At 35.7% G+C, this 27,733-nt stretch overlaps 1 protein-coding gene across 1 annotated transcript in view; it reads right to left on the bottom strand.

Annotated features, from left to right (window-relative positions):
- AGMO (alkylglycerol monooxygenase) overlaps positions 1–27,733 on the bottom strand; it is a 195,403-nt gene that overhangs the window by 94,169 nt on the left and 73,501 nt on the right. The window contains exons 4-6 of the mRNA XM_032991450.2: positions 20,887–20,990; positions 14,882–14,977; positions 783–849 (exon numbers count right to left, since the gene is read on the bottom strand). Of these exons, the coding sequence (XP_032847341.2) occupies positions 783–849; positions 14,882–14,977; positions 20,887–20,990 (267 nt within the window). The remainder of the gene's footprint in view (positions 1–782; positions 850–14,881; positions 14,978–20,886; positions 20,991–27,733) is intronic.

Below are 27,733 nucleotides of genomic sequence, written 5' to 3'. Positions count from 1 at the left end.
TACACATGGAGCATATAATACATATTAATAACATCCTCTGTACATATAACTGCATTTGAGTCTGTTTCAAATTATTTTGTTTTTCCATTCGCCTGTTACTTTTTTACTTGCTATCTCTGCACACTGAATGAGACAAGGACATCCATGAAATCCACTTCTATTCCTCAGATATGTTTCTGACATTTTTCAGTATGCAGTGGAGTTATTAATCCAATTTACATCTGCAGTAAGGTCTTGAATGCCTCTGAATATTGACAAAAAGTCAATCATCGTGCACTTGTGTGAAGTGAGATTTTTCAGTAATTCAGACAGCTGAAACTAAATTCCACTAAAACATTTAACAGCTCTTCTTCCAAAAGGTAACCATGTCTTTTCACACTTTCAGTATTTTAATTTGAATGCAAAAGGATCTGTTAGTGATTGACAAGTTGATGATGTTTTAGTAGTCAGGAAAGGATGAGATATTTTTCTATCACTCTTTATATTTATAAACGTTGAACTGTTTTGCTCAAGATCTTCAAATTATTTCACAATATCCAGGCTTAATTTCTGCTCAATAATTAATCTTAAATGTAAAAATTTTGAAATTAAAGTTATAAAAAAGCTTTTTAAAATATTGTGAAATTCCTAACTAAACAGGAACTATTTTTGAAGCCATGATCAAATTTAAAATCCTTCTGTAAAACTAATTTTATAGTACAATTTTAGTATTTTATTATTACACAAACAATGTATATGAGAAAAAACACACTGAGGAATAAGAAATTTCACATTTAGTTTACCATGATGAACTCTGTGATGACTGGGAGTATTAAGAATCCACTCCAGAGGCCCAAGGTTGGTGATAACCTTAAAAAGAGTAATGTTTCAATGAATTTGAAAATACCATATAGAATCAAGAAGAAGAAGAAGCAGGGAAAAGAAGAGGAGGAAATGCATTAAGAGGATGCTTATCTTAAGGAGAATCACATAAAAAGACAAGAATGTAATTTTTTTTTGCCTGAACTATTTCTCTGTATTACCATTACAAGAATTTTCATTAAAAAAAAAGTGAAATTTAGTAAAATGCAAGTTAAAAATTTAATTTCTTTTTGATCCAGCAGCACAATTTCTTCTTATTTTTATTATCAGTTCATGATTCCATATAGATCATTTCACTCACATTTTACCCATATCCACTGGCACTGCTTGGGATCCAGTATATAACTTTAAGATCATAGTTATGTGAACACTTTACATCAGCATATGGCTGGCACTGAACCAGAAACAAGTACTCCTTCCTCCTTCAGTACACTTCACTGATTGTTCCTTCTATCAATACTCTTCTTTTAGCCCAGCACAAATGCAGTAACACAACAAACCTGATTAGAGAACTGAGGCAAGTTAAAACTAATTTTGTTTTGTTTTTCTAAATTAGTTTAACTGGATCAGTTCCTGAATCTGATCCAACATATGGTCACAAATACACCAGCACGAGTCAGAGGCATGAAAAGAAAGTAGACCAGAATAAATTCATAGTGGAGCTGCAATCTAAGGCAATGATTCAACAATATAGAAAATCCAGCCTTGATCATTTTAGTAGCAGAATAAAAATGACAGATAGCGTTGATTGTCATAAACTCACCCTAATGATTTCAAGCTTTGTCAGAAAATGATGATTAAAAATTTGTATCAGCAGGGTTTATGCTAAATTAGGTACTCTCCTCTATTATGGAGCCAGAGGAAAGTCAGCATTAACTTCAAATTTTGTGCTTTGGTTAGTTCAGCTGAAGTGTGTGGATACTCAAACACAGCAACCATTGCTTAATCCCAAAACCAAAAACCATCAGTCACAAACAGATGCAATCACTGGATGACCAAAAAGGATTTCTGTTAAAAATATATCCTAAAATGTTATCTATTCACCATGTCTGATTACAACAATAATGTCTTGTAATTGAAAGGGGGGCTGGGAAACCATCTAATTAAAATTCTTAGACGTTAACAAACAAAACCCAGAACCTATCACTTTGTCTTTATGGAACTTAATTAGTAAATTTAATACTCATACTGCTGAAATGGGTGATCTGTAATATAACAATAGGGATAATATTAGCAAACAACACATTAAGTAGAAAGGCAGACAGTCGATACGTATGAGAGAAGGCCCATACATCCAAATAATTAAACACACAAGTATTTTTATTCATTTAAGGTTCACAGAAGAAAGTCCTAAAATATGCCAGCTCCATTTCTGATTAATTCACACTTGTGCAAGTGAAAGTAGATCTGTACTCCAAAAGTAAACACAAGACATTCTTCAGATATATTTAAATTTTTATGAATCAGGCAAATATCACAATAAAATAAATAAATACCTTTTGTTTATTTTTGTCTTTAATAACAGTTAAAAGAAATTCTACTTAATAGGTTAAACAGAGCATTTCTGTAATTAAGGGAGTATAGAAATGAGCAAACTCTTCAGATAGACAGAACTGTAACATTTGGAGTACCCGTCTCAAAATCTTGCACATACTTGACTGGAAAAGCAGAATACTGGGACATTCTGTAATGTTAAACTGGTTTGTTTCATTTTGTTTAACTCAGAAGCCAAGGAAAACATAAGTAGGACCATTTGTATTTCTCAGTTCTCCCTCAAAATAATTTTAAGCCTGAAAATACCACCTAAAGTTGAAAAACAATTTATCATTCATGCTAGCTCTATTTCCCTCCTTTCTCAAGCAGAAAATCCCACTGTTTTAAGGTATGTGAGATGTGACCACTAAATTAATCTGAGTCAAATGTCTTGGATTGAACTGCGGCCCAGCACCTGAGAGCACAGTGATTTATCTATTAGACCACACCTAACTTTGATCTACTTGGTTTTAAAATATTTTTAGCTTGGTATATTAACAATTTCTGAAAAATAAACCAAATCTGCATTAGGAGAGCATGGAATCACTAAGGAATAGCAGTCTTCACTTTTAGCCTACAGGTGGATTATAATACAGTGCCCTCGGAATGAATACCTTCGGTTCTTCAATATCCAGCCAATTAAATTAATATTTTAAAATTAAAATTCATCCTTTTGGAAGTCCATATAATACATAGGTATACTAAAGTAAAACTCTGTGTCTTGGAACTCCCTGAGGACCTCAGGAACTTACATAAAATTTTAAATAAATTCTTCTGACTAATGCTAGAGAAAGTATTTTCTTTGGAAAATGAAACCTCTCTCATCCTTTAAAATAGTCTTTCTTTGAGTGATTGCATTCACAAATCTACTGAAATATCTTTTCTGTAGCATCATTAGTGATTGATGCCCGAGTATACTTCAATTCATTATTCAGCCAAGGTTACCTCCATTGCAAAGACATACTAGCCACACACTGATGGAAATATCTGAGATAATGATTATAGCCATGACTTAAACTCAGAGGTGGTACAGAACTCTGTATCTGGCCAAGCAAAAATCCAGCATGCTGAAATTAGCAATCCATAAATCAACACTTTAGTTAAAACACATCAAAAATATTTTTTCACCAGATATTCAAATGGTACAGGGTGCTGTACCTAGAAACTTCCTTTGCTATCAGTAATTTTACATCTATATATTTAGCACATTTCTAAAATACAAAAAACTCTGGTCAGTGGAAAACTTTTGGTGTCAAAAATTTTATAAATATTTTATAAATGTATATTTTATAAATATATCCATATATCATTTCAACAAACAGAAACATATCACCTCTGGAAAGCTGAATTTTGAAGGCTCCTGCAGCACCATATGGCAAAGAACATAATATTTTGTTGAATTTTTCTGTATTCTCCCATTTTACCAGGTGCAAAACTCCTACAAGCAGATCTTTCACCAAAGCAAATTGTCAAGACTAGGATAGTGAGACAGTTTTTGCCAGGCAAGCTTCTGACTCTGTCATGTCAGGCTGACAGGAACTTACTGCAATCACAGTGAAAGGAATGAAATGTAGGAATTGACTTGTAATAAAATTTAATGTGGTGTAACAACAACCCATGTTCAAAAGAATGACGAACAGGCAATGGACAGGAGAAAGGCAGTGGCAGGTACCCCACTTACCAACCTACCTTTCAGCTGTCAGACTAACCTAATTTCTGCGCCTTCTTTGCATCCAGACATTTACTTTGGAAAATGGCAACTGCAAAGAAGCTCCTAAGTGTTCATGCTGGCAGTAACTTGGCTTACGTTGCAGTTGCAACCAGTTGCCAAAGCATATACTCTACTAGGTCTCAGTCATTCAAGACGGCAAAACATTTTCAGCTTAGAACAGCTTTGTTTTCAAAATGGCTTTTTAGAATAAGATCTTTCACAGTGTTATTTCAGGAAAAAAATAAAAACTAAAAATTAAAAAATAAAACCCCACAAATGTATAAGAATATCAGAAAATCTCAGTTTTTGTGGCTTGTAATCAGCATTTTCATTTAAAAAGGAAAAAGCTTTCTGCTATTATAAATTTTGTATGCATTAGAAAGTCGTTTCAGACCTTTTTACAAGAAAGTTGTTTCAAAATTTAAAAAAAAAAGTGGAAATGTCATTATTCAATATCCTTGTCGACTATACTTCAAACTCTATTTCATACCATTGAAAGGAATAAGAATCTGCTTGTGAATATAAAATATTCTTGTTCTTTTTATCATCATCTTGCAGTGATTTTGGGAATACAGAAAAATAGCTACTAATCCCTTAAAAGCTGAAATACCCCAACTGTTTTCCAGGGATGACTTTATCTGTATTTTGACCAATATAGCTGGAGGTTTGTGTTTGTCTCCCTGATACAGACACCTACTGTTCTAAATCAAATCCTGTCTCCAATTTTTCCTCTCTCAATTAACACATCATGTGCACCTCAACTCCCATGCCAGTGACCCACACACGAACTGCAGAATTCCAGCAAAACTCTTTTCCTGTTTGCTTTGTTTATTTTTTAACATCCCGTAGGCACAAAAATAATTTTTCACTTCCCAAAACCCTTGCAAATGGACTCAGTAAACTACCTACAAATCAGATATTTATGTATCTTATATATATCAGTTATAAAAGCTTTGTCAGATCTCTCCCCAAAACATGTGGAGAAAAAACATATTTTCTTTTTTTTTTTTTTTTTTTTAAATAAACAACATATTCCCTCCATGGTACTTGGGTATTGCTGAATAATAAAGTGGAATTACTGACAATAATTGAAGCAATTCCAAAATCAGTTTAATAAATAAGGCAGGTTAAAAGCTGCATGCTTAGAAATGGTTTCCATATATTACTGAATAAAACAGTGAAATCTTCATATAAAATGAGAACTAAATGTTTCTTTTTTTTCTCTAGAATAGTAATTCTTATATAAAGATGTTTCCTTTGTGACAGCAATTCCTAGCCTAAAGGAAAAGAACATTATGCAATATCTCTTGCGGCATGTAAGCACCTCCGTTTGCGGTCTCAGAGTTTGTCAGCACCAAGGGAAATCTTTATTGCCTGGTACCTGCACCACTTCAATGTAGTTCTTGTTTAAATAATGAGAAAAAATCGTGACATGAAATCGAAGGGAAACTTTACATCTTGTGTAACAACTCCTCCTGTCACCACTACAACATGAATCTTTACTTAACTCTGTTTCAGCATGAACGTTAGGAAGGAATGTTGACTGCATAGAGCAAGATATGTTACAGTAAAACCATTCATATATAAAAAGTTCTGTTCTGTTTTGTTTGTTTTGTTTTTTTTTTTTTTTTTTCTTTGAGTATAAGAAAAGCTGTTTGTAGCACAGCATTACTTTCAATATCATAGTGTTACTGATCTGCAGGACAGGAGAGGCTAAATTAATCCATATCACTAAGGAGCACTCTGAACTTAACTTTGGGGTTTCTGTTGGACTAGTTGGTAGTAAAACACATATTACTATTGATTTCCTCAACAAAATCAATGTAAGATTTTTATTCCTGGTATATAAATCTATATTTCAGACAGTCTGGTGGGGAAATTTAAAAATAAGACCTTAATTACATTCCCCAGTAGAGCTGCTGTGTTAATTCAGGACAACACACCCATGTATATTTATACAGATGGCTCTGGTGATCAGATTTGCCATGTGAAATCTCTGCAGGGAAGCTGAGGAAAGTCAGAAGTCCTAGGATATGTGCTCGTCTGCCAGTTTCACACTTTGAAATCCTCAGCAAACCTCAATTTATACACCGCCTATTGTTTTCCTATCTGATTAGGCAGTTTTCTACTCCAGTAAGCATGTAAAATGGATGTAGCCAAATTTCCATACTGAGGAGTGAAAAAACAATATTTATAGTTTAGAAATAAAACAACTGAGAGGAATCAGGCTTGTTGGGATCATAAAGAGTTTCATAGGGGGTGAATTTCTGATAAATTTGGATTGTACGAATGGGAGGTGAAAGCCTAGTTTTAATGGATAGTCCAGTTTAGGGCATATTTATATAATAAACACACAGACTTAAGAAATGTGTTTATAATAAATTATCTTGAAGGCAGGCTGTTGTCACTTTTCACTGTTTTACACCTCAACCAGAATGTAAGGTTTGAATCAAACTGGCATTTTACCTGAATATCTCAGTTAACACTTTCAATAAGTGGATGCAACATTTTTTTTAAAAAAAAAAAAAGGTCCAGTTAAGCCATGTAGGAAAGATGAGTACATATATGAAGTTTCAATCAATTTGTCTGCTAAAAATGAGAGAAAAACTACCCTGACTGGTTGTTTTAACTGCATTATTACAAATAGCAGAGCATGGAGAAAGTCACTCTTTCCGTCATGTATCAAGTTAAGCATTTTAAACAAACTCCAGGAGAAAAATTGCTATACAATTTCAGTATTTTTCAGCAGCTTGACAAATACATGCTGGCAATTGCAGGGAAAAAAACAGAAAGTAATAAATCAGTATGCCAGTCCTGAAATAAACTAAAATATAGCCAAGTGTAGCTCTTCACTTTCCTCTTTAAATAGTCAGCAGCCTACACTTTGTGGTTTTAACAAATGCTCTTTCAAATTTTCTGTTGGCTTTGAAGCCATAACTAATTTAAATAGATTCTTACTGAGTACAAGCTAAGAGAAAAACTCAAGAGTATTACATGTAATACAGAAAATCGGGGTTTTTTTTGACAGTAATATCTCTAACTTATGTCCATATTAATGAGGTATTCTTTCATTATTATATTAACTTTATTTAATGAGTTGTTTAGATTGTTTTCTAGGATGTAGACTGTACAGAAACGTGTTGCATCTCTAAGTAGGTCATTTCACTTTTAACTTGATAACTCTCCAGCAACATAACAGATACAAGTGGCCTAAATAAAACTCTTGAAGTACAATTTCTAGTTTTAGGGGTTTTGCAAGCAGATTAGCAATAGTCAGACCCATTGCTGCTGAAGTAAACATTTCACAGCTGTCTCTTGCAACAAGAGTCTGTGTTGAAAAGACCAGAAACCAACAGCCAAACTCAAGGACTTAATTATTAGGATGAAAAATGAAGATCCTGCATATATATATCCTTGTCCCATAAACTTTTAGTTCCTGGTCTCACCAGTCATCCAGCTACAACAGGGAAAGGGAAGGGTTCCTCTGTCCAGATTGTTGCCCATCAAGTGCAAATCACCAATATAAGCAATTATTGTGGAGCAACCTCTTTTTGTATGAAAAGGATCATGGCTCCTGTGCCGCACATTGAACTGAGAGCTACTGGGTGCAGAATACTACTCAGTTCATTTAAATGACATACATACTTTTTAAGTCCCTCTCAATTCTGCAGTTCAGTTGAAAGAAAAACTAGATAAGAACAGAATGCATAACTCACCATGTCAAGGCACTTCTGGATAGACTCAAGATACCTAAAAGTGCCAAGGAGCACTTAGCTTTAAAATAGGAGGCTCATCGTGGGGCTACTAAGGTGTAAAGTCAGCACTCCTAACTATCACTGAAGTCCAAGGTGCCTCAGAAGGAACTCCAAAACTCATCCCACTACATTTTTCCTGATTAAACTACACTGAAGTGCAGCCTACACTTAGCAGGAAAGGAACAGTGTGCTCTCTTATGAATGTTTTATTTTCTCTCTCTTTTGTTATTCTTTATGTTTAAAACAAAAAAGCAGAATTACATGCTTTATATATCTAGAAAGGTAATACTTTTTTCCCCTCATGGAGGGAGTGAAATATAGAAAAGTGGAACACATTTTGCAGTTACTGCTAGTATTTCCTCTTAGTGACAATGCTGTTAGCTTTGCTTTTCTCCACGTTCTGGCAAGTGCAACAATGACAAGACTTTCATCCTGCAGGTTGGTCAGAAAAACTAATGAGACATTTTGGCAAACAGGCTGGATTGAAGCAATGAGATATCTTTGTTTCTTGGAATCATGTTTGAGTTTTATTGTCTATATTGTATATATATCCTATCTGGACCTACAAAGGCACTGTCTGCATCAAAGAAAGTGTTTTTATCTCCCTGGTATTTATTGATTTATTTGTTCTTCTCCTCCTCTACACAGTAAATGCCTGAGTTGAGAGTTTGCCGCAGGAGAACAATGAATCTATGAATGACAAAAGCATCAACTGTCAGGAATGGGACCAGAACCTTCTCTTGTAAATCAAAATGTTGGTCTTTATGCAAATCAGTGATTAGTTCATTCCCCATTGGTTTTAGAATAATTTCTTGGACATTTTTAACAGTGAGAAAATCCAACTTCTAAAAGCCAGTAGGCTCTTGGACAACATGACCTCTTTCTAAAAATTCCACTTAAATCATCTGTGTCACTGAGAGTTGTCAGACACAATCTATAACATCAGACTAGGAGAACGGCTGTTATCACCTCTAATTACATACATCTTTTTGATTACTTTTAGCAAAAGTCTTGTGAATGGCAAGTTTCTGATCCCTTGTAACCTGACTAGGACAGATGTGTTTGTTTCTAATTTGAAAGGGCACATCAGACCCACCCATGTCTATTTTTGGCTACAGTGGCTGAATTAAAGAAAATAAGTTTGTTCTTTTATTAAATGAACCAATGTGTTAGAATACACAAAATGAAAGGTTTTGTTGGCATATGCTATTTGAATTCAAAATGAGCTTCCAGCATCAAATTCATGACCGCAATTTCACAATTATACTCAATCCATTGGAATATTATCGATTTTACCTTTTACCAGTGATGGTCTTTATTTAAAAACAAACAAACAAACAAAAAAAAAAACAACAACAAACAAACAAGAAACAACCCATACCACATTTCTCATCTCGACCAGGAAACCAGATCTGTCTACAATACTGTTTCCACTGGCATCGATTCAATACCACTTGTATACCAACATTTTGCCAAAACTTTTACACATTAAATTTGATTAATTAATTACTGACCTTATAGGAACTATTCACAGTTTATCAAACTAAGCATAAATATATGCCTTTGTAAAGAAGGCATCAAGTTTTTTTTTACCTACCAGCAGAACATCTCCATTTTTCACTTTTGAAATACTGATTTTAGCTCATTACTGAAAATCTTTCTCTGACTCCACAAAACAACCACAAAAACAAAACTATCTTCTTCTCACTGCAAACACTCAAAAGCATTATAACCAAATAAGTTTTGTTAAAGTGCTTTTTAAATTCAAAGTCTCAAATCTTGATCAAATTTACCTTTCAGTTTCAATAAGTGGATTACTAAATTGCTTCTAAAATACTAGACTACTGAAAGTACATTAAATAAACCTTGTTACATTTGTTTACTCCTGCATTCCTTCCTTGTTTATTTAAATGAGATTACAGCACACAATGTGGAAAAGGTAGGTCCAAGAAAATGGAAAAATGAAATTTGCAAAGAAATAGAGGACCAATCTAAATTTTTAGGGCCTGGGAATTAATAACTGCATATGTTACCTACTGTGTCAGGCTATCACTTATTTATCACATTGTCCTAAAGATTTTATAGTTCTTTTAATCACCATTCAATCGACTTTTGTCTCAAACAGCTTCTGCTTAAAAATACATATATGTTCTCTAGAGTTTCAAGAAGAGCTTTTGCTATTGATACAGTAATCACAGGTGTACAGCTACTTACAATAAATATGTACATTTTTATGTATTTTACTTAATTTTCTTGGTTCTTCAATCTGTTTGTTTAATTTTCTTATTGACCCTATGCTCATATTTGGAAAAACAAAACACAGAAGATTTTTTTCTGAATCTTGCCATATTCCTAGGTAAGAGCTGATTGATGTAAGGACTTCAGAATTGGGCCACAACACCTCACCTGTACTCAGGAAGCCCAGATGGACTGTGCATGGCTTCCTGCCAGGAACAGAATCTCTTCTCATGAAAATGTGAAGATTTCATCATTTCTCTCTCTTTCAAACTTTTTCATTAAAGAAAACTGAGCAGAAGTCAAAGCTAAAGAAAGTCATAGACAGAAACTTATACCAGTACATATGTGCAAAATATTTTTTAACGACTACAATATACTTCCACAGCAAGTTTCAGTTTTACTGAATTGGTGTTTTCTGACAAAAACAAACGTATTCCGGCCTTTATCTGCAGCAATTTCATGTCTCTCTTTCCAGCCTACATAAGGTATTGGCAAAATTTTTCCCATTCCTCACCTGTTTTTACCCATGTTACTCCTGGTTAATAGTACTGGCTCACCTTTTCCTACTCCCAGAGTTTGATGAAGTAGGAAGACTTAAACAAGGGAAAAAGAGATGCCTTAAGAAACCTGACTTCCGTGAGTATGGTAAAGGGCAGATTACAATCTTTCCTTCAATTAGAAGATTAAACAGAAACTAACGCATGTCAAAGATCAAACAGGCAAAGAATAATCTGCTGGTGCAATTACTACCATCAGGGATTGATTCAGTTGATACTTTCCAAATACAATTTGACATCTCATAAAAATTACAGCTAAACCAACAGAAACTAATTTCTGTTTTTCACAGGTGTCTATCAGGTTATAAACACACCTAACTTATTGGTTGTAATAAATGCACAACGGAAGGATATAGTTTAATATGAGCCATAGACCTTCCGAATCACCTGTGAAAATAAACTGAAATGGAGTATTTCTGTCTGTCAGTAACAGTCTTGAAACATTTTGTGGCTTTTGAAAAATTAGATCTTTAGTGCTCTTTGACCAAAGTATTTTTTTTTAACTCCCCCCATGATTTAGTTGAGAATGGTCTAGTCACAGAAACATTTCTCCCAGACCATTTAAGAGCACATTACTAACTCATTCTATTCACCTAAATACTACTGAATAGGATCAAAAATTGCTTTCTCTTGGTTTATTGAGATCCTATCTTTATGCACCATTACAGAAAAGTGTTTTCTTCAGTTGTTTTTAAGTTGCTGGGGTGTTTCTCTTTTTGTTTTGGGTGGTTGTGGTTTTGGTTTTTTTGTTTGGTTTTGGGTTGTTTTTTTGTTGTTTTTTTTTTTTGTTTGTTTGGTTTTTTTCATTTAAATAAGCTATTATAAGTTTTTTTCAATTCCCTGGTGCTACTCAGAGATTTTTTTAAAAATCTCTGGAAAATTTTGGATATCATTTCAGACTGCCATGTATACAATGCAATAATGCACAGAAGCAGTGAAAAAAAAAGTCGACTTCAGACAGCAAAAATTCCTGTAATGGGACAATATTGTTAAATGTAAATATAGAACTTAAGTCGTAAAGTTGTGTTTTCACTGTAGCACACCAAACTTTTCTTTATTAATTACAGAAATGCCTTTCCTGTATCAATAGCCCATTCTGATTTTAGTAATAGTAAAAGATCTCTAGCATCAAGAGAATGGCATAGTATAATCTTTATATAAGATTTATGGTATCTGAAATTATGTACTGTTTTATATAAAAGGCAAAAAGCTAATGCATACCAAGTATGCAGGAAATAAAGAAGTCTAACTGAGATAGAACAAGTGTGCACGTTTCATCTTTATGATTTGGTATACTGTCTTCACAGGAATATACGAGCCCCTTGAGTTAAAATAAAATAGACCACACCCGATCTGCTGGTAGGAAAGCTGGTCAAAAACTGATGTAACAAATATTGAAGAAGGTCAAAGCTATAACACAATAAAATTCTGTTAGCATCATTTGAAACAATACTGGACACATTCAAAATTAAAGTATAGGAAAATATCAGGGATCATACTTTGGCTATAGACTTTTGTTCTATGCTGAAATGTGGTATAGAAAGTTTCAGCACAGCATGGTCATTCTCCTGGAATTACTGAATTCAATTTAAATTACTCCCAAAACAAAACATCTTCCCTCAGAAATATTCACATACTTTCGTTCTTTCCTATTAATTATCACATATTTTTTTCTTCTTATAAACCAATAAATTGTGCATATGCTTTATTAAGCTATTCAGTGCTATGAAAAACAATCATCATTAAAGAAAAGACTTTTTTTCCTGTATCTTACTAGGTTTTCTTTTTCTGAAGAAGAAAGATGTGTAATCAAATGTTGTGAGGTTACAATTTCCAAACATACTTGACTAGGCAATATGGGGCCAAATCTTGTCTAAGGAAACACTGATACTGATAGAAATAGAAATCTGAGGAAAAACAACATTTCTTATCAAATGCTCCTGCATTTTAGAAGCAAACTATTACATCTTGCACTGGCGGACTAGGAATAATTAAGCGTATCTTCACTACACCCTTAATGACACGTACTGCTACCCTTTAACAGCACCCATCACAGGCTTCCAGAGAACACCAGGGATGCTGGGGGATGATGAATCTCAGCTCTCAGCGGGGCTAGCAGCAGTCACCGAGGCAGGGTGCTGTTTCCTATATAACCCCAGGCCTGCAGCCCCAGACAAACCTCACATATTAGGAAATTGCTGGAAACTGAGACTTACAGAAAGATTTTTGGTTTACTATAATCTCTGTAAAATAATTAGAGCTGTTAAAATTCAGGAAAAGGACTGTTAGAAAAAAAAAAAAAAAATAATAGAGATGTCACAGCTTTGAACAGTTAAATTGTAACTGTTGTTGCAAAAAACCCCAATATAATGGTGAAGCATCATGTTAATTTCACCAAAAATACTGGCTACTATAAACCTGCTTATCTGCAATAGCTTCTACTATTTCTCTTCCTTTTCTTTCCCTTCTTATTTCTGTTATGCCCTTGCCCTTGAAAGCAGGAAAACTGCTAAAACATGGTGTAGCCCTATTTCTATTTTGACATAATCTGTGACCCTAAACATGACTTCAACATACTTCAACTGATTTCAGCTGTTCTACAAAATCAACAATATCAACATTAAGAATAACTTCCCCTGTAAACAAAGATCTATGTTTGGATCAACTGGATCAGTAAAAATCTATTGTTCTTCTATGGGCACAATAATTTAATAGTAAGGGGTGCTTGTCTTTTCACCGAGACTGAAATTCTTCTTGAATAGTGTCTAAATTCAGCACATTGCGCATATGCTATGGAAATTCCTTTTAAACCCTATGAAGAATTTAGCACTTTAGAGGGACATAGGCAATTCACAAGCCACTGAAATTCACTTTAGCAACTTTAGACACACACTGTGGCACCAGTGCTGAGACTGATTGAGTTACTGCTGCACAGCAGACTGTTAGAAACCTCTCAGCCATGGAAGAAATGGATTCAGACAGCAGAGAAGATGTAGATGAGGCATATTATATTTTTCTTAGTGTCAAAACACAGTAAAACCATTTTGGGGAACCTAAGACATGGTCAAAGAAACTTTGCTATGATGTGATTCAGAGTATTCATTTGGTGTAATTTTAAAGTGTTCAAATTTGTTCAAAACATTTTGACAAGCTTAATTGTGTATTGCTTGAGTATATGCCAATTCTGGTGATGTGCATGACATTTTATTGTAGGCCTTTCCTATTCAGAATGGTGGTGTTGTAGAGCATCAGACATGTATTAATGATTTTAGAAGTGTGTCCAGTAGAAGTGAAATTTCAACAACAGAAGTTTGTTATTGGGCCACTATAAGTAGCATTCTTCCTTTATTTTTATTTTTTAGGAAACACACAGAAAAGAGAAAATTAAAATTGTAATTTAAGCAGCAATATCACCTAAAATAGCAGATAAATAAAATAAAATTGCGTTCCAAAATAATTGTCCTATAGATAGCATAATGAAACTACAGAGGGTAAAAGGCATCTGTATAGTCAGAATAATCAAAGGAGTTAAGTGGTGTAAAGATAATTAACTTGCAGCCCACTAGGGGCTACTGAGAAATATATGCTACTGACATATAACATGGGATACCTTTAAACACCTCTACTGTAGTGCCGGCGAGAAGGCAGGAGGCCATTCAACTACCTGAGAAGTGTGGGAAACTACTTATTAATTATAGTGGGTTATTAACTGTATATGTATGTAAACTAGATATGTTCTACGCACTCACAAAATACAAATAAATAGGTGCAGTCATAAACAAAGAGCCATCAGATAATCAAAGAGCATTTTTCATCTAAGAATTACTTACACTAAGAAGGAAACAATATCTGACTTCAGTTACAATTCTAAATGATCTTTAAGAAGCACTGGGTTTTGGATACATTTATCTTTGAAATTAAATCAGTTTCAGTATCTGCCAGAAATCTTTAATAAGCTGCAAGATAGGAAAATACAGTATTAAAATAGCAAAAAGTTTTGATTCCTTAGAGTTACTTTTTTTTTAAATCTAATTGGGACCAACTGGCCTCATTGCTTCTTATAAACTTAGCAATATATATTCAGTAAAAGGAATAAAAATGAACAGATGTTTCTCCTTAAAGAAGTCAGACGAAGATTTTTCTTACACAATAAATCAGTTGCTAGTGGATTTCCAGGACCCTGCTCCAGGCAAACTGTTTAGGTATGGCTTAAAAACCTGGTTTACCTCCGTATGTATCCAAAACTGGTAAAGCAGATTGAACTGTAAATGAACAGCAAACACTGAAGGGGGTATGAAGAGAGCCATGGGCAAGTTGAAAATCTGAAAAATGAGAAAGAAAATATACATTAGATACATAATTATAAACTTGTGATGATAAAAAGAAATACCATCTCAGCAACTCAAAGCACTGCACAAGATAATTGCTTCTTCTAACACTTCCATAATGTAGACATTATATAGATAGAATAGATACTGATTATTATACTAATACTAGATGTGCTATAGCAAATGAGACATGAATTGATGCAAAAGTAATTTCCCAAAAGCCATACAGAGCACACAGAAAAATTAAGAAAAGAACTCCAAAATCCCAAGGTTAGATGTTTATTCTGTGTACTATACAGAGAAGACAGCAACATATCCTTGACATGAAGGGTTCACTTATAGGGAAGAATTACCATAGCGTAAGCAAGGTGTGAATTTATAACCCTGTAGGTTTTCCATCTGAACTCCGTATGTGAGCACCATAAAGGCAAGGCAGCTTACTTGGATTTCAAAGTTAGTTAATTATAAATTCTCACCCTGACTTCCTCATGGCATCTCCCTTGAAGCCCAGATACATTGCTGAGTTCTAAATATGTGCTAGCGTGAAAACAGTTTCAGAAAATTGCTTACTTAGGAAAGATGCTGGTATCTTACATACAAAGTCACAGGAATTTCACAATTAATTACTTAACTGGTTGAGCAGTAGAATAAGAATTCCAGGACCTTCATTGTGTTAGAAGCCAGTCTGCTTTCTTCAGAAGAAGGCATTTATTTTTTTCTTCTCCCTGACATTGTGTTACACCAGCTGCATTAAGTAGTTAATCCTTCCTAAAATAGAGATTTTTTCTAAACCAACTAGTAGCAGAGGTATCTTTAAAACTCTTTTGCACTTAGGGAAAATCTGGGTAGCAGATAAGAGTTCTCTGTGGGACACAGCAAAATTAGCAAAATCAGTTTTCAAATTCCTATTGTCCTCCTCACAAAAATCAAATCTCTGAATGTCAGAGAAAGCAATCTGATAGCCATGACAGGCCTCCTGAGCCAGGAATTCGTTTAGTGTAGGTCTGCACATAGGATTTAATGCTGATATTCCCTCCATTTTTGTCAAAAGGCCTACCCAATAGGCAAGATGTCACACAGGGGCTCTGAAACAACTGCACCTCCATCCCCATGGTGTGCCTGATGTTCTCGAAAAAGTCACCACAGCCATATCTCACCGTCATGAGCCAATGAAGGACTAAGGCCCTTCACTCCCAGCTCGGTCTACTGGCTTCAACACCAGACGATGACTGAAACACGAGAAATAAACCCTTAAGAAACTGCAGTATCACCTGGGAGGGCTGGGACAATTGTGATTTCAAAGACTACATTCAAAGGCTTCATGGATCACAGCTGCCCCACAATCTACACATGGAACATTTCTGGTTGAATGTCTTGGAAGTTCTTTTCCAAGAAGCAAAGGAATTCAAAGGTTGCAGAAGGCTTATGATGAGCTTCTGGAACTTGGGCGAAATAACGCAAACACCTATTTTGTTTTAACCAGTCTGATCCTCAAAGGTTGAAGTGTTTGTATAGCATTTATGAAACAAAAAAGAAAGAATACCACTGGAAGGTGAAATTTGCACATTCAATCCCTAACAATCACTCAGTCTGTATAAATTCACAAACATTCACAGAAACTCTTACCTAAGGTGTGAGCTAGTAATTGCTATCGGGGGGATGTGGCATTTAGGCATAAAATTCTGGAGTAGAGGTGGGCATGAGATTTGCTTAAGGATTAAAAATGCAGATCAGACTGCCTTGTGCAGAATGCTACCAATAAGAAGAGCCACTTTCAAATCCACAATTCTCCATGCTCTGAAACAGAAGCGTAGTGCAAGTCTCCCACTGTAGAAGAAATGCCCTAAACATGAGCATGGAGCCAATCTCTTTTCTGAGTTCCTTTTTCCTCCCTCCTCTAAACTGAATTCTCTTAGTATTTAATTATTAAAAGTGGGAGAGCTACCAAAAAAAAAAAAAAAAAAAAAAAAGGACAGAGATATTTGTCCCACAACAGCCAGAAGGGTGGCATGGTTTTTCTCGAAGATTATTTTACAAAGAAGCCAATAAAGGAATAGGACACACGGCCACATTTAAGTAAAGCTATTACAGTTTTCTCTTATTATTGATTGTACCTGTCTAATGGCATGATAAGAACAGGCAATTTTTTAAAAGGAATGGAGAGGAAGTTAATTAAAAAAAAAAAAAAAAAAAAACACACCACAAAGCAGATGGTTTTCAAATTATTCATGGCAGTAGTTGCAGGATTGAAAGCAGGGTTAAAAATTATATGCTTTTTCCCTGAAAGTATCAGAGGCAATTTGGTGGTATTTACAGATGACTCAGAGGGGAAGGAAGGATCATCTTCATATTTATTTTCTAACCTACTTCACACAATGAGTACTAGGATTTCCCTCCTAAGTGGTGAGATGAGGGAAATGTTATATAAATCTACAAGTAAATTTGAGACTGACAAAGGAGAATGCTTTCCTAACTGCCTCATGTTTCCTAGCAATGTAAGCTTTATTTTGCACAGAAAGGATTTCAAAGATTATTTACAGAAGTAGAAGCCATAGGGAGGAATTAAAACCTCTCCCATACTAAAGATTTGGTTTCTTTTATTTGTAGTTCCACTGAAACAAGATCAATGTCAGAAAAAAAAAAAAAAAAAATCATTAAATAGTTTTTCACTGGAAATGCCAGTTCACCAAATCAAAACATTTCATGGCAATGTACCAGCTTTCACTAATCTGTAGAGGAACAGCTTTCCTGGCTCCAAGACGGAATTTCTGGTCAAAACTGCAGAAAAACCTTTATCACACTGACAGATCTTTTCCCACTGTGGATTCAGCAACAGAGACTGAGAGTGAGCCACAATACCTGATAACCTGATGGGAAAGGCACTCAGCGAGGGGGTGAAGCAGAATTCGTATGCTGGGGCTGCCGCTCTGCCGCTGTGCACCTTCACACTTGAGGCACAGCCGCTTTTGAAGGGTGCACGTCCGCTGCACGCTCTCCGACACGGGCATGACCTACCCTTCCCCCTCTCATTCGTCAATAAAAGCTTATAAACGCTCCCTCTACAGAAAGGGAAAAAACGGCCTCTCCTGAGGTGCGGCAGGAGGGCCGCGTTCCCTGCGCTGAGCCCCTCGGTTTCCAGGCCGGGTCTCCGGGGCCGCCTGCCTGGAGGGGCCGTGGGGCCGCAGGGCGGCTGCCGACAGCCACTGCCGGGGCCTGTGCTTCCGTGAGGGTTCTGACAGAGTTAGAAGTAGGGATCAAAAAACAGAAAAACCATCCCTTACAGATCCCAGACCTGGCAGGCTCCTCAGCAGATAAGAAGTGAACTTTGTGACTCTGTGCTGAAAGGAACAGTGTTACTTATTCCCTTATCCAGATTTATATACAGATGTTTCCACTGCTTTTAAACCAATAAGGCATAATTCAACCCTTTATCTAAACGTATAGACTAAAGCTATCAAATTATTATGGATCTAATATTTGTAATTAAATCTTACCCCTGGAGGAAAGTTGAGAACTGGTTCTCAAAGAATTAAATCATAGCTGTTCAAGGTGTATATGCAACTCTTCTTTCACAATTACACTTTAACTGTTTCATCAGAAGCAAAAATTTATATAGCATTAAATTGCTGATTTATTCTTAAAAATTAATATGCATTTTTTTCCACATCTTTTTCCCACAAAATGGGCTTCGAAGCCATCTCTCAGTCTTAACGTTAGGTCTGCTTCTCTATGGCCCCTCCACTGGAGGAACAGAAACTGTGTGTGAATGACATGAGGCAATACACATTTGGTTCCAAGTTCAGGAGAACATCTCACACCACTGATTGTACTTTAAGCATGTTTTTCTCTTCTCTTTCATTTCACATCTTTTCAATCAGCTCAAGCACAACCCACACAGATTAATAAACTGATTTATTTATCTTATAACGTTTAACTTAAAACACATACAGAGCTGGCAGCAGAACAGTCCCACAATCCCACATCATCCACCACAACTTTCTCACAGCCTCCACAAAATTGGATATCAAACTGAATTCAACAGTACACGTTCAGCAACATCAGATCACCCTCAGAGATTAACTAAAGGCTTCACTGAGTTTCAGCTTTGAGGCAGATGGGGTTCTGGACAAGACTGGCAGTGCAAAAAAATAGCAGTGCTATTAGAAATACCAAGAAGTGTGTTCATGCACAATAAGGCTTTGGAGAGAGGAAATTTGCACACCTCTGAAAAGTTCTGGAGGAATGTGAGCGAATATTTACATTAACCAAATGTCTCAGCTAATACCAAATATTTGGTGGAAAAAACACTGTACACAAAACTATTATGGATTCCTAGGTTTGCTTCCCTTTGCTCAAAGCAAATGAATTCTAAATGTACTTGTATTATTTGCCAAGTGATACTAGTGTGGTCCTGAGGATGGTCTTTAGAAACTAAGAAGGCCAGACATCTTGGCCTTCCTGAATATTTCATGCTCTCTGAGGTATCATCCTCCAAACCACGCAGGCAGACAAAGTGCTTATGCACACACCCATATGTACACATAGACTTTTTGTCTTTTTTGAATTATTGTTTTTTTTAAGCATTTGCACATATGGTCCCAATGGTTAAATCTTTAACATGGCAGTATTTACATAGGAGTCAGAGTTGTGACAGAGATGCATCCCTTCTGCTATTGTTCATTATGCTCATGTAAATTTGAGGCACTCCTAGCAATATCAGATGACTATTTTCTGAATAAAAAAACTAACAAGAATTTACAGAGAAGGTTTTAAGAAACAAAATTAAGAAACATTATTTACTTCACAATTTCCATTAAAAAAACTAATTTGTTTGGAACTTAGTGCCCATCTAATGTCATGGACTTGGAACTGTTATGAACAACAGGCTAAGTCCATAGTCAGTTATATGAACATAAATCCAGACTAACTTTACTGAGGTTGATGCAGTTACACTGGATTTGCATGTGTGTGAGCACACACCCTTGGTTTTGAGTAATTTGCTCACAGGATAGTTGTAGAGATTGCCACAGGACTGTGGGTCTCCTCCAACACCAATATTATACCTCATTGGAGAATAACATTTATATATTTTATATATACAAAAATACACTGAATTTTGCTTTTGAACTCTAATACTGAAAATTCAAATTTTGAAGTTATTATTCTTTTGTAAAAAACAAACAAACAAAGAAACTGCAGCCTGACTATTATAAAATAGTCAAAAGAGAACATGAGAGCAACTGAGGAAATCAGCAGTTATCCTGGCCCAAAACTAAACACTGAATAGTATGTTACATTTATGAATGTAATTGGAAATATACATTTTTAAATCTGTAAATGAGTATTCAATTTAAACTGGATATGTACACAGCTCCCATTTAAAATATATTATATCTGAAATAACACTAGGTAAAAGTAGTGGCAGACTTCCCTTACTTACTGGAGTACTGACACATGACATGAATGAGCAGAAACAAATAAATATATTTGCATGTCCAAAGTAATCTTTAGTAATGATTTCTCCCCCTGCTCCTTTCAGTTATACAGACATATTCTAGAGTAGCTATGTTATACTCTGATCTTTTCCTGTACTTACGGACAAATAACTGAATGAAAAAAATTGTCCCATTTTACTCAGGAAGTTATGAAAATATAAATGCAGGGTTATAATTAGCCTTCTTAAATTTAACTACTATATCTCTTTTCAAGTTTGCTGTAAAAACATTAATGAATATATTTTTAAAGCTTGTGATTCTCAGATTATTCAGTTTCAACTTCTGTGCTTTCAGTGTCAAACATCTTACATAATTTATGTTTTTCTTTGAAGGGAAATAAACACTGTATTTTCACTTTTACTAAAACTTGTTGATATTAATTTCTTTGTCAAATCTTGTGCAACTTACCCAGGAGGTGTATTTCTGCAGTACAGATTGTCTCAAGGCTGTAAATAAGTTGTAATCTTCAGAACTATGATGTATTTGGTGTGCTGCCCACAGTATATTAACCTCTGCAAAACACATAATTTCTAATGAGGTATGTACTAGAGAACAAAGCAACATTTCTTTCTCAAGGCTTTTTTCTTAAGCTAAAAGCAACTAATCCCCCAATTTACACTTTGCTATTTTACCATAGTATAGAAAGTAATAAAACCTAATGCTCAGAGCTGACTTTGGGTAGGCTAGGTTAAATGTCAGTAAGTGGACACGAGTCAGTGTAACTTTTATGCTGAGGAAGGAGAGGCTGTGGCAGGAACTAAAATCATTGCTGGAAAAGCAGAAAGATGTGTGAGATGAGAGTTTAACAGCTAGAAAGTCTGAGCTGAGTCCTGATAACATGAGTCAAGTAGGACCTCTGTTATGGGGTTCAGAGGGACAAGGACTGAGGATGCTTTCATGCCTCCATTTGTTTACTGAAGTTATAGTTCAAGACTAGAAGGGGACACAAAATGTTCTAAAAATCTCATGCTTCAAATTAAAACAATGTAACTGGTGTCTGCTGTTATGCTTACAGTTTTCTGGAACACGTGAATTTTCAAACGCGCTTGTACCACAGACCACAAAACACAGCCATTGCCTGCCCACTAGTAACAAATGGAAAAATAAAATGGGAAATCTAGAACCATCCAAAGGAGAGCAGTGACTCTGTTATGTTACAGTTCAAAAAAAGTTGTTGGAATATGGGCAAAACCAGCATCAGCCATGTGCTCTGGAGGCATGACACCTCTAATACACTGCAGTGGAGAAGAATACTTCAAAATCCTGATTGCATTTCAGTGCATTTTCTCATTAAGTGCAGATCTGGGTGGCCCCTCTACAATGTATATTGAAATCTGGATTGTCTTAAGTGGGATGTTAAGGATGACCTTAATTACAGCAAAATGAGAAAGCACGTGGTTAATGCAGCCCAAATAATTCCCATTTAGCATAAACCTAAATTTAAGGTCCCATGTATTTCAAGGGATGAAGCGTGCACAAACCCTCAGCTGACTGCAGAAATTAAAAGTTTACTGGCTGACTGCCAGCTGCACATTCCCATTGTCACTGCCATGTTTCACCAGAGCAATTAGCCAAGTGCCTTTGGCAGATACTAGAAGCACATTCACAGAATAATCTTATAACGTGTATTTCAAGTCCTGAAATTATCTGGTGCCAAGCTTACATCAAATAGTTTCAGTCTGGTCATTAACATATACTTGCAATGCAAAGTAATGTAATAAAATTCCCCTTAATGAATCTCAAAATGTCCACCATTTCAGGGGACTAGATAATCTGGTAGCAGGAGGTAAGAGTCTTATATGCTAGAAACTGAGAATTTTAAAACTTATTACCTTTGACATTTTGGTAATTTACATGACAACATCATTTTTTGAATGTCTTCTAAATCCTTGAAAATCATGACAATTGTTGAATTAAAACTGTGATTTCAACAATCATAAAACACCTAACACTCAATCTGAGAATTCTTCCTTCTTTAAAAGCATTTCTTCCTGAAGGAACAAGCATTCACTATATCTAGAAGTAGTGATCTCTCTCTGAAAAAAAAACCCAAAACATCTTAATGCATCTCTGCCTAATGAGCTCACTAGGAGATGAATTATTCAGGTGAGCTTCAGTACTCAATAATAATTTGTATTTGAAATGTTTCCCAAGACCTCGACAGAAGCTAAATGAGTGAACAAAGCATCTGAAAAGGTGGAGGTTAAAGACCTGTCTCCTTAGTTGTTTTAAAAGCATTTACTTCCTATCACAAACTGTGTGTAACACAAGCCTCCACTCAATGAAGTACAGCTGTACAAACAGGGTACAGTAACTGGATCTTGCTTCTTTCCCTCAGTCATTTTTCAGCATTATGAAAAGTTCAAGGAAGGGGATCTATGATGATTTTTACAGTCTACTTTCATTGTAGTTAAGGTCAAATGGTTTTCAAAATGAATTACTAAAAAGGCATTTTATTAACATTCATTTTTCGGTTAAACTGCCTCTTACACTAACAAGAATATGGAATAAGGTAACTGAATATTGGTAAAATGTTAATCTTTCAGATGTGTGAGTCAGCTTAAATGATCTATCATTCAAAAATATACCACAGGAATATTAGGGACATAAACAAACAATTCTGCCACAAGTAATTTAACAGCTACAGTTAATTCTGACTTCTTCTGTTACAGCTAAGTAAATTAAATCCTGCTCCTTAATCCTATTCTTGCTGACACCAATAGCATAGACTACGTTAAATTCCTTGGCAAAATAGGCAGAGTTGATGACTGGAAACAATTTCTGTCTTAAAAGTTTATCTGAAGAAACTGATCATCAATAATTCTTTATTTGAAGTAAAAGAATAACATTATGAGTAAGTGTGAAAAAGACTACTGCAAAACAGTCTGTAACCATTAGTATACTAGAATTATTAGTCAAAATGTCTAAAAGATATCTTACAAATGTAATAAATGGACCAAGCACTCTTCACAGCTGACTGCTCACCAACTACCCACGACAGAAACCGGAATGCATGTGTCTATAGAAGAGCTGTAGCTTCACTTTTTCATTCATAATGATGATAACTTGAAGCAAAATGAGAAAAGTTACTTGAATGAGAATAAAATTATAAGACTCTCACACATGCACTTTCTCATGTGTGTTATTACATAATGACCAAAAAAGAGAGCAAGACCAAGATATGCCCAATTCCAACACAAATTAGAAGAAAAAAAAAAAAAAATCTATGTGGAAACCAGGAAGCATTATGGCCTTTTGTAGATTTCTCCAGTCCTATACTCCTCTGAAGCCACAGGAAAAAAAGTAGATAATGGAATTTGAGAAGCCACCCAGACAATGCTTTAATGGAATTTTTGATGTTTTCTAAGTCAAATGTGACTGGTAAATAGAATTAAAAAAATACATAACTGCAATACACATATGCACAAACCCCCTATTTTTGATTCAGGAGATTGGCCATCACAGAATCATAGGATAATTCAGGCTGCAGAGAACCACAGGAGGTCTCTAGTCCAACCTGCTGCTCACAGCAGGACTGGCTTTAAGTTCCTGAGTGTTCCTAAGTTCCTGAGGTCTCCTGAGTGGAGACCTGATGAGCTATTTGCATCTGGGGAAGAAAAGAACAGCTACATCTTGCTAATTCAGTTAATTATTGTTTAATACATTATTATTACCATTGTACAGAATCAATATTTTCTTCCATCACCCAATATAAACTGTAAAAGAATAAGCATGTAATCCCAAAAGAGAATTAATGATGCCATATAGATAGGTGAGGTGGGAAAGAAAATTGGTGCTACACAGGAACTGCTGGATGATGGACAGGTTATCATCTGGCCCTCAGTTTTCACTCTAGCTCTTTAAGTCTCCATGAAGTTATCTCGGAGTCAGACCTGCAGTTGCTAAAATCAGTGGGCTCCAAGTGGCTGAGATATTTGTATCCTAATACTAATTCTAAAGGAAAATGAAGATTTGTCTTTTTTAGCATTAGTTCAATATATTAATTCTACTGATAGATGAAATAAAATGAGACACCGAGGGAAGTGGCCTGGAAAAGAGGAGGCTTCTGGGGAACTTAAAAGTAGCCTTGCTGCACCAATGAAGCACCGGATATCAAGAAGCTGGAGTCAGGCTTTTTGCAGCAGTCCCACTTTGCCTTCTTTTCTGGGTTTTCCAGAAAGAAGAAAGATTAATCAGGTTATCCTTCTTTTCCACTTCTTTGCTCCCTCCTCCTCCTAATGAATGCATAAAATGTAATGTTTCGCACATCATCACAACCATATTGGTATGGTAACCAATGATTCTACTTAGCCTTAATTTTTTTCTATTTCAAATTCATTTTCTGGCACTAATCAAATCCCATTCTATGAGACCCAAAGATAGATCCAATGCCTGGGCCATATTTCACTACTTCTGAAGTATCTCTTTTGTGGTAGTAGAAACTGGCCATCGTGCACATAAGGTTTCTCTTTAAGCATACATAATGTGGAGAGTTCAAAATGAGACTTTGTTGCTGTTATTTTCTGTAGCTTTCAGTGATTTCCATAGCCCAACACCTTCTGATTAACAACAGGAAAAAACACGTATGCCATAAAAACCTGTAGTCTTCAAGAAGCGACGTCAGTGAAAACAACCATTTTACACAATCCTCAAAATCAGTGAAATGGTAAAGATTTGATGAATCTTTAGTGAATAAAAAATATTAGATAGACCTTTTATTTAAAGGGGGGTAATTTCATTGCACACAGCTGTATAAAACATGGATTTAAAGTAAACTGGAAAAAAAAATACAGATGATTTAGAAAGAGGCCCATATAATGAGTCACATAAAGTTTCCATTCCCTTTCAGTCAACACTGACTGTAACTAGGAGAACAGGTGAAAGTTTCCCCTCAGCATCTATTTAAATTTAAACAAAACCTTCAGTTCCACTATGCTTGCCATCTCTTAGATTAGATACCTTCAGTATTCAGTGAGGAACTGAACTACAGTTTACCTAGCTAGAAGCTTAGAAGACAGCCAAATTACATTTACTGTGCCACAGATTATCACACTACGATGAACTCCACAAAGCCAAGCATGTGGCAAGGAACCCCTCACCCACAGCATGGTCCCTGCTGACCCCAGCGTGGAAACTGCTGCTTCCTAGAGCAACTGCAACCTGCAGCGCTTCAGAGGCAGGTACTTTGTGCTGCATTCGCCTACAAGCAATAGAAAAGGGATCATCTCATGGGTCTAATTCTATCCAGTCAGAATTAGCAGAAACCCCAGGATGAGTGAGGAAAGAAAAATGGTCTGGGAGGTAAATCTTCCAGTCGTTCCTTTTATATGCATTTCAAGCCTCCCTGAAAAGGTAAAACAGAGAACACAGAGTATTTAAATAATTTCTCCCCTAAACTATTAGCTTCTCTTATTCACAAAAAAAACCCACAATTGTTTGATTACTTACTACCTTCCTGCCTCTTTCTAATTGATGTTCTATTGATGTTTTTGAAGTGTATGAATACATCTCTTCTCATGCTGTGCTTTTTCAGTCTCATTCCTTGCTGGATTCTACGCTTGCATTGGATGAACAACCACTGAGACAGAACACCACTTATGTTTTGTTACTAGGAGGGACAATTACCAGATTTTTTTAATAAAAGTTGGCTAAAAACCTGTATTTTGGGACCCAGAGTGGATGCCTTTATTAAAATTGGGAGGACGCCCTAGAATCCATTCCACCTCACATGAAAACACAAATTTACCTACACAGTTTAGTTATCATCTCCACAACAGAAGTAGATATGATACATGACTCTCCTGTTTAGTCTGTTGTGGTGTAGTCCCTCTTTTGTTACTCTTCTGATTCAACTTTGTTTTATGTTGTTTGGTTTAGGGCTGTTCAGTATGAGTTGCAAGATAGCTTATTTGCCAAAAGCTCCTGCTTCCTTCTTATTAGAAATGTAATTCTTATAGGAACAAATTCTTTCCTCAGTTACATTAGTGTAAGCATAGAGCTGACCGGGTTTAATGAAAAAAGGATTAAATCCAAGGAATTTATCTGGAAGACTCTCTTATATACCACACACAAAGAAGCATGTATACAAGGAAATGTACACTTCTTTTGTTGTTTTTTCTATTAAGACACATTCTTCTTACATTGTGACCTTGGCTACAGTGAGTGTTAGCAGTCTGTAGTCTCAGGATGATCACATATATAAATCAAAAGTCTAGTTGTAAGGAAATCTGAGTTCAAGTGCTGAATTAGACTTTAATCACTATAAAGCTTCAAACAATTTTCTTAACTTTCTTCTTCTGCACAGTTTCATTGAGAAGCACCTATCTCCTTGTGCCTGACACAGACCAGTTCTCAGCATTTAGAATGTAGGAGTTCCACTACTGTTTAGAATAACAGGGAAAACAGACTACATTAGCCTTTGCTCCCAGAGTTTGTGTGTCAGGAGAAGTGGAACAACTCAGAAGCACCTCTTCAGCCTCAGCGCTATCTAGTCCTCTTTGGTCATTTTGTTATGAAATATATTGCAGTACCCAGGTAATTCCAGGACAGGCAATCACACAGCATGTCACATAGCCAGTGTCAAACAGAAAATAATGCTACCAAGAATCACTCTGTAACCTACATAGTTGCAATACATCAGCTTAATTATGAAATTTCATTAGGCGTTATGCATCCGATCCTTCCTTGATCCGCTTTTTCTGTGCTTTTCAATATTATGTGTTCAATATTATCTCTGTTTTTCAGCCCTCTTCTTAAGTTACTGTATGCGGTCAGCAAACTATTTAGTGAGTGGGCTAACTTATAATCAAGTAGTACATGGTATATGCTCCCATGGCTTACAAGACAAAAATTGGAGCAACCTTCTACAAAACCTGCCTCCAGATTCTGTGCACAAGCCAAAACCTCCCGCTTGATCTGCTGCCATACCAGTTGAAAACACAAAACTGCTCCCACACGAAAAATCCACAATAAGATCTGCAAAACTTAAGATGAAGAATGGGCTAGGGAAACGTGGGAAGAATCAAGACAAGCCAAAGTATTACATATGCTACCCAGAACAAACAACGGGTCAGATCATATCCCCTCTTTGCAAGAATCTGGGGGACTGTGAATTATACTCGGATACACTTCTGAAACTAAAATATTTAAGATATCACATGGTTAGGAAAGCAGAGCCTGTCCAGGTCAAAAATAATGGTCCTCTCAATCCATACGTGCCCTATGTTATTTCCTGGCATCCTCATAAGCATAAGAC

The sequence above is a fragment of the Tyto alba genome, unplaced genomic scaffold, assembly GCF_018691265.1.
Source record: "Tyto alba isolate M040663 unplaced genomic scaffold, T.alba_DEE_v4.0 Super-Scaffold_38, whole genome shotgun sequence".
NCBI classification, from domain to species: Eukaryota; Metazoa; Chordata; class Aves; order Strigiformes; family Tytonidae; genus Tyto; species Tyto alba.
Note: the sequence above shows the minus strand (reverse complement) of the source record. Positions and strands in the feature narration are given on the sequence as shown.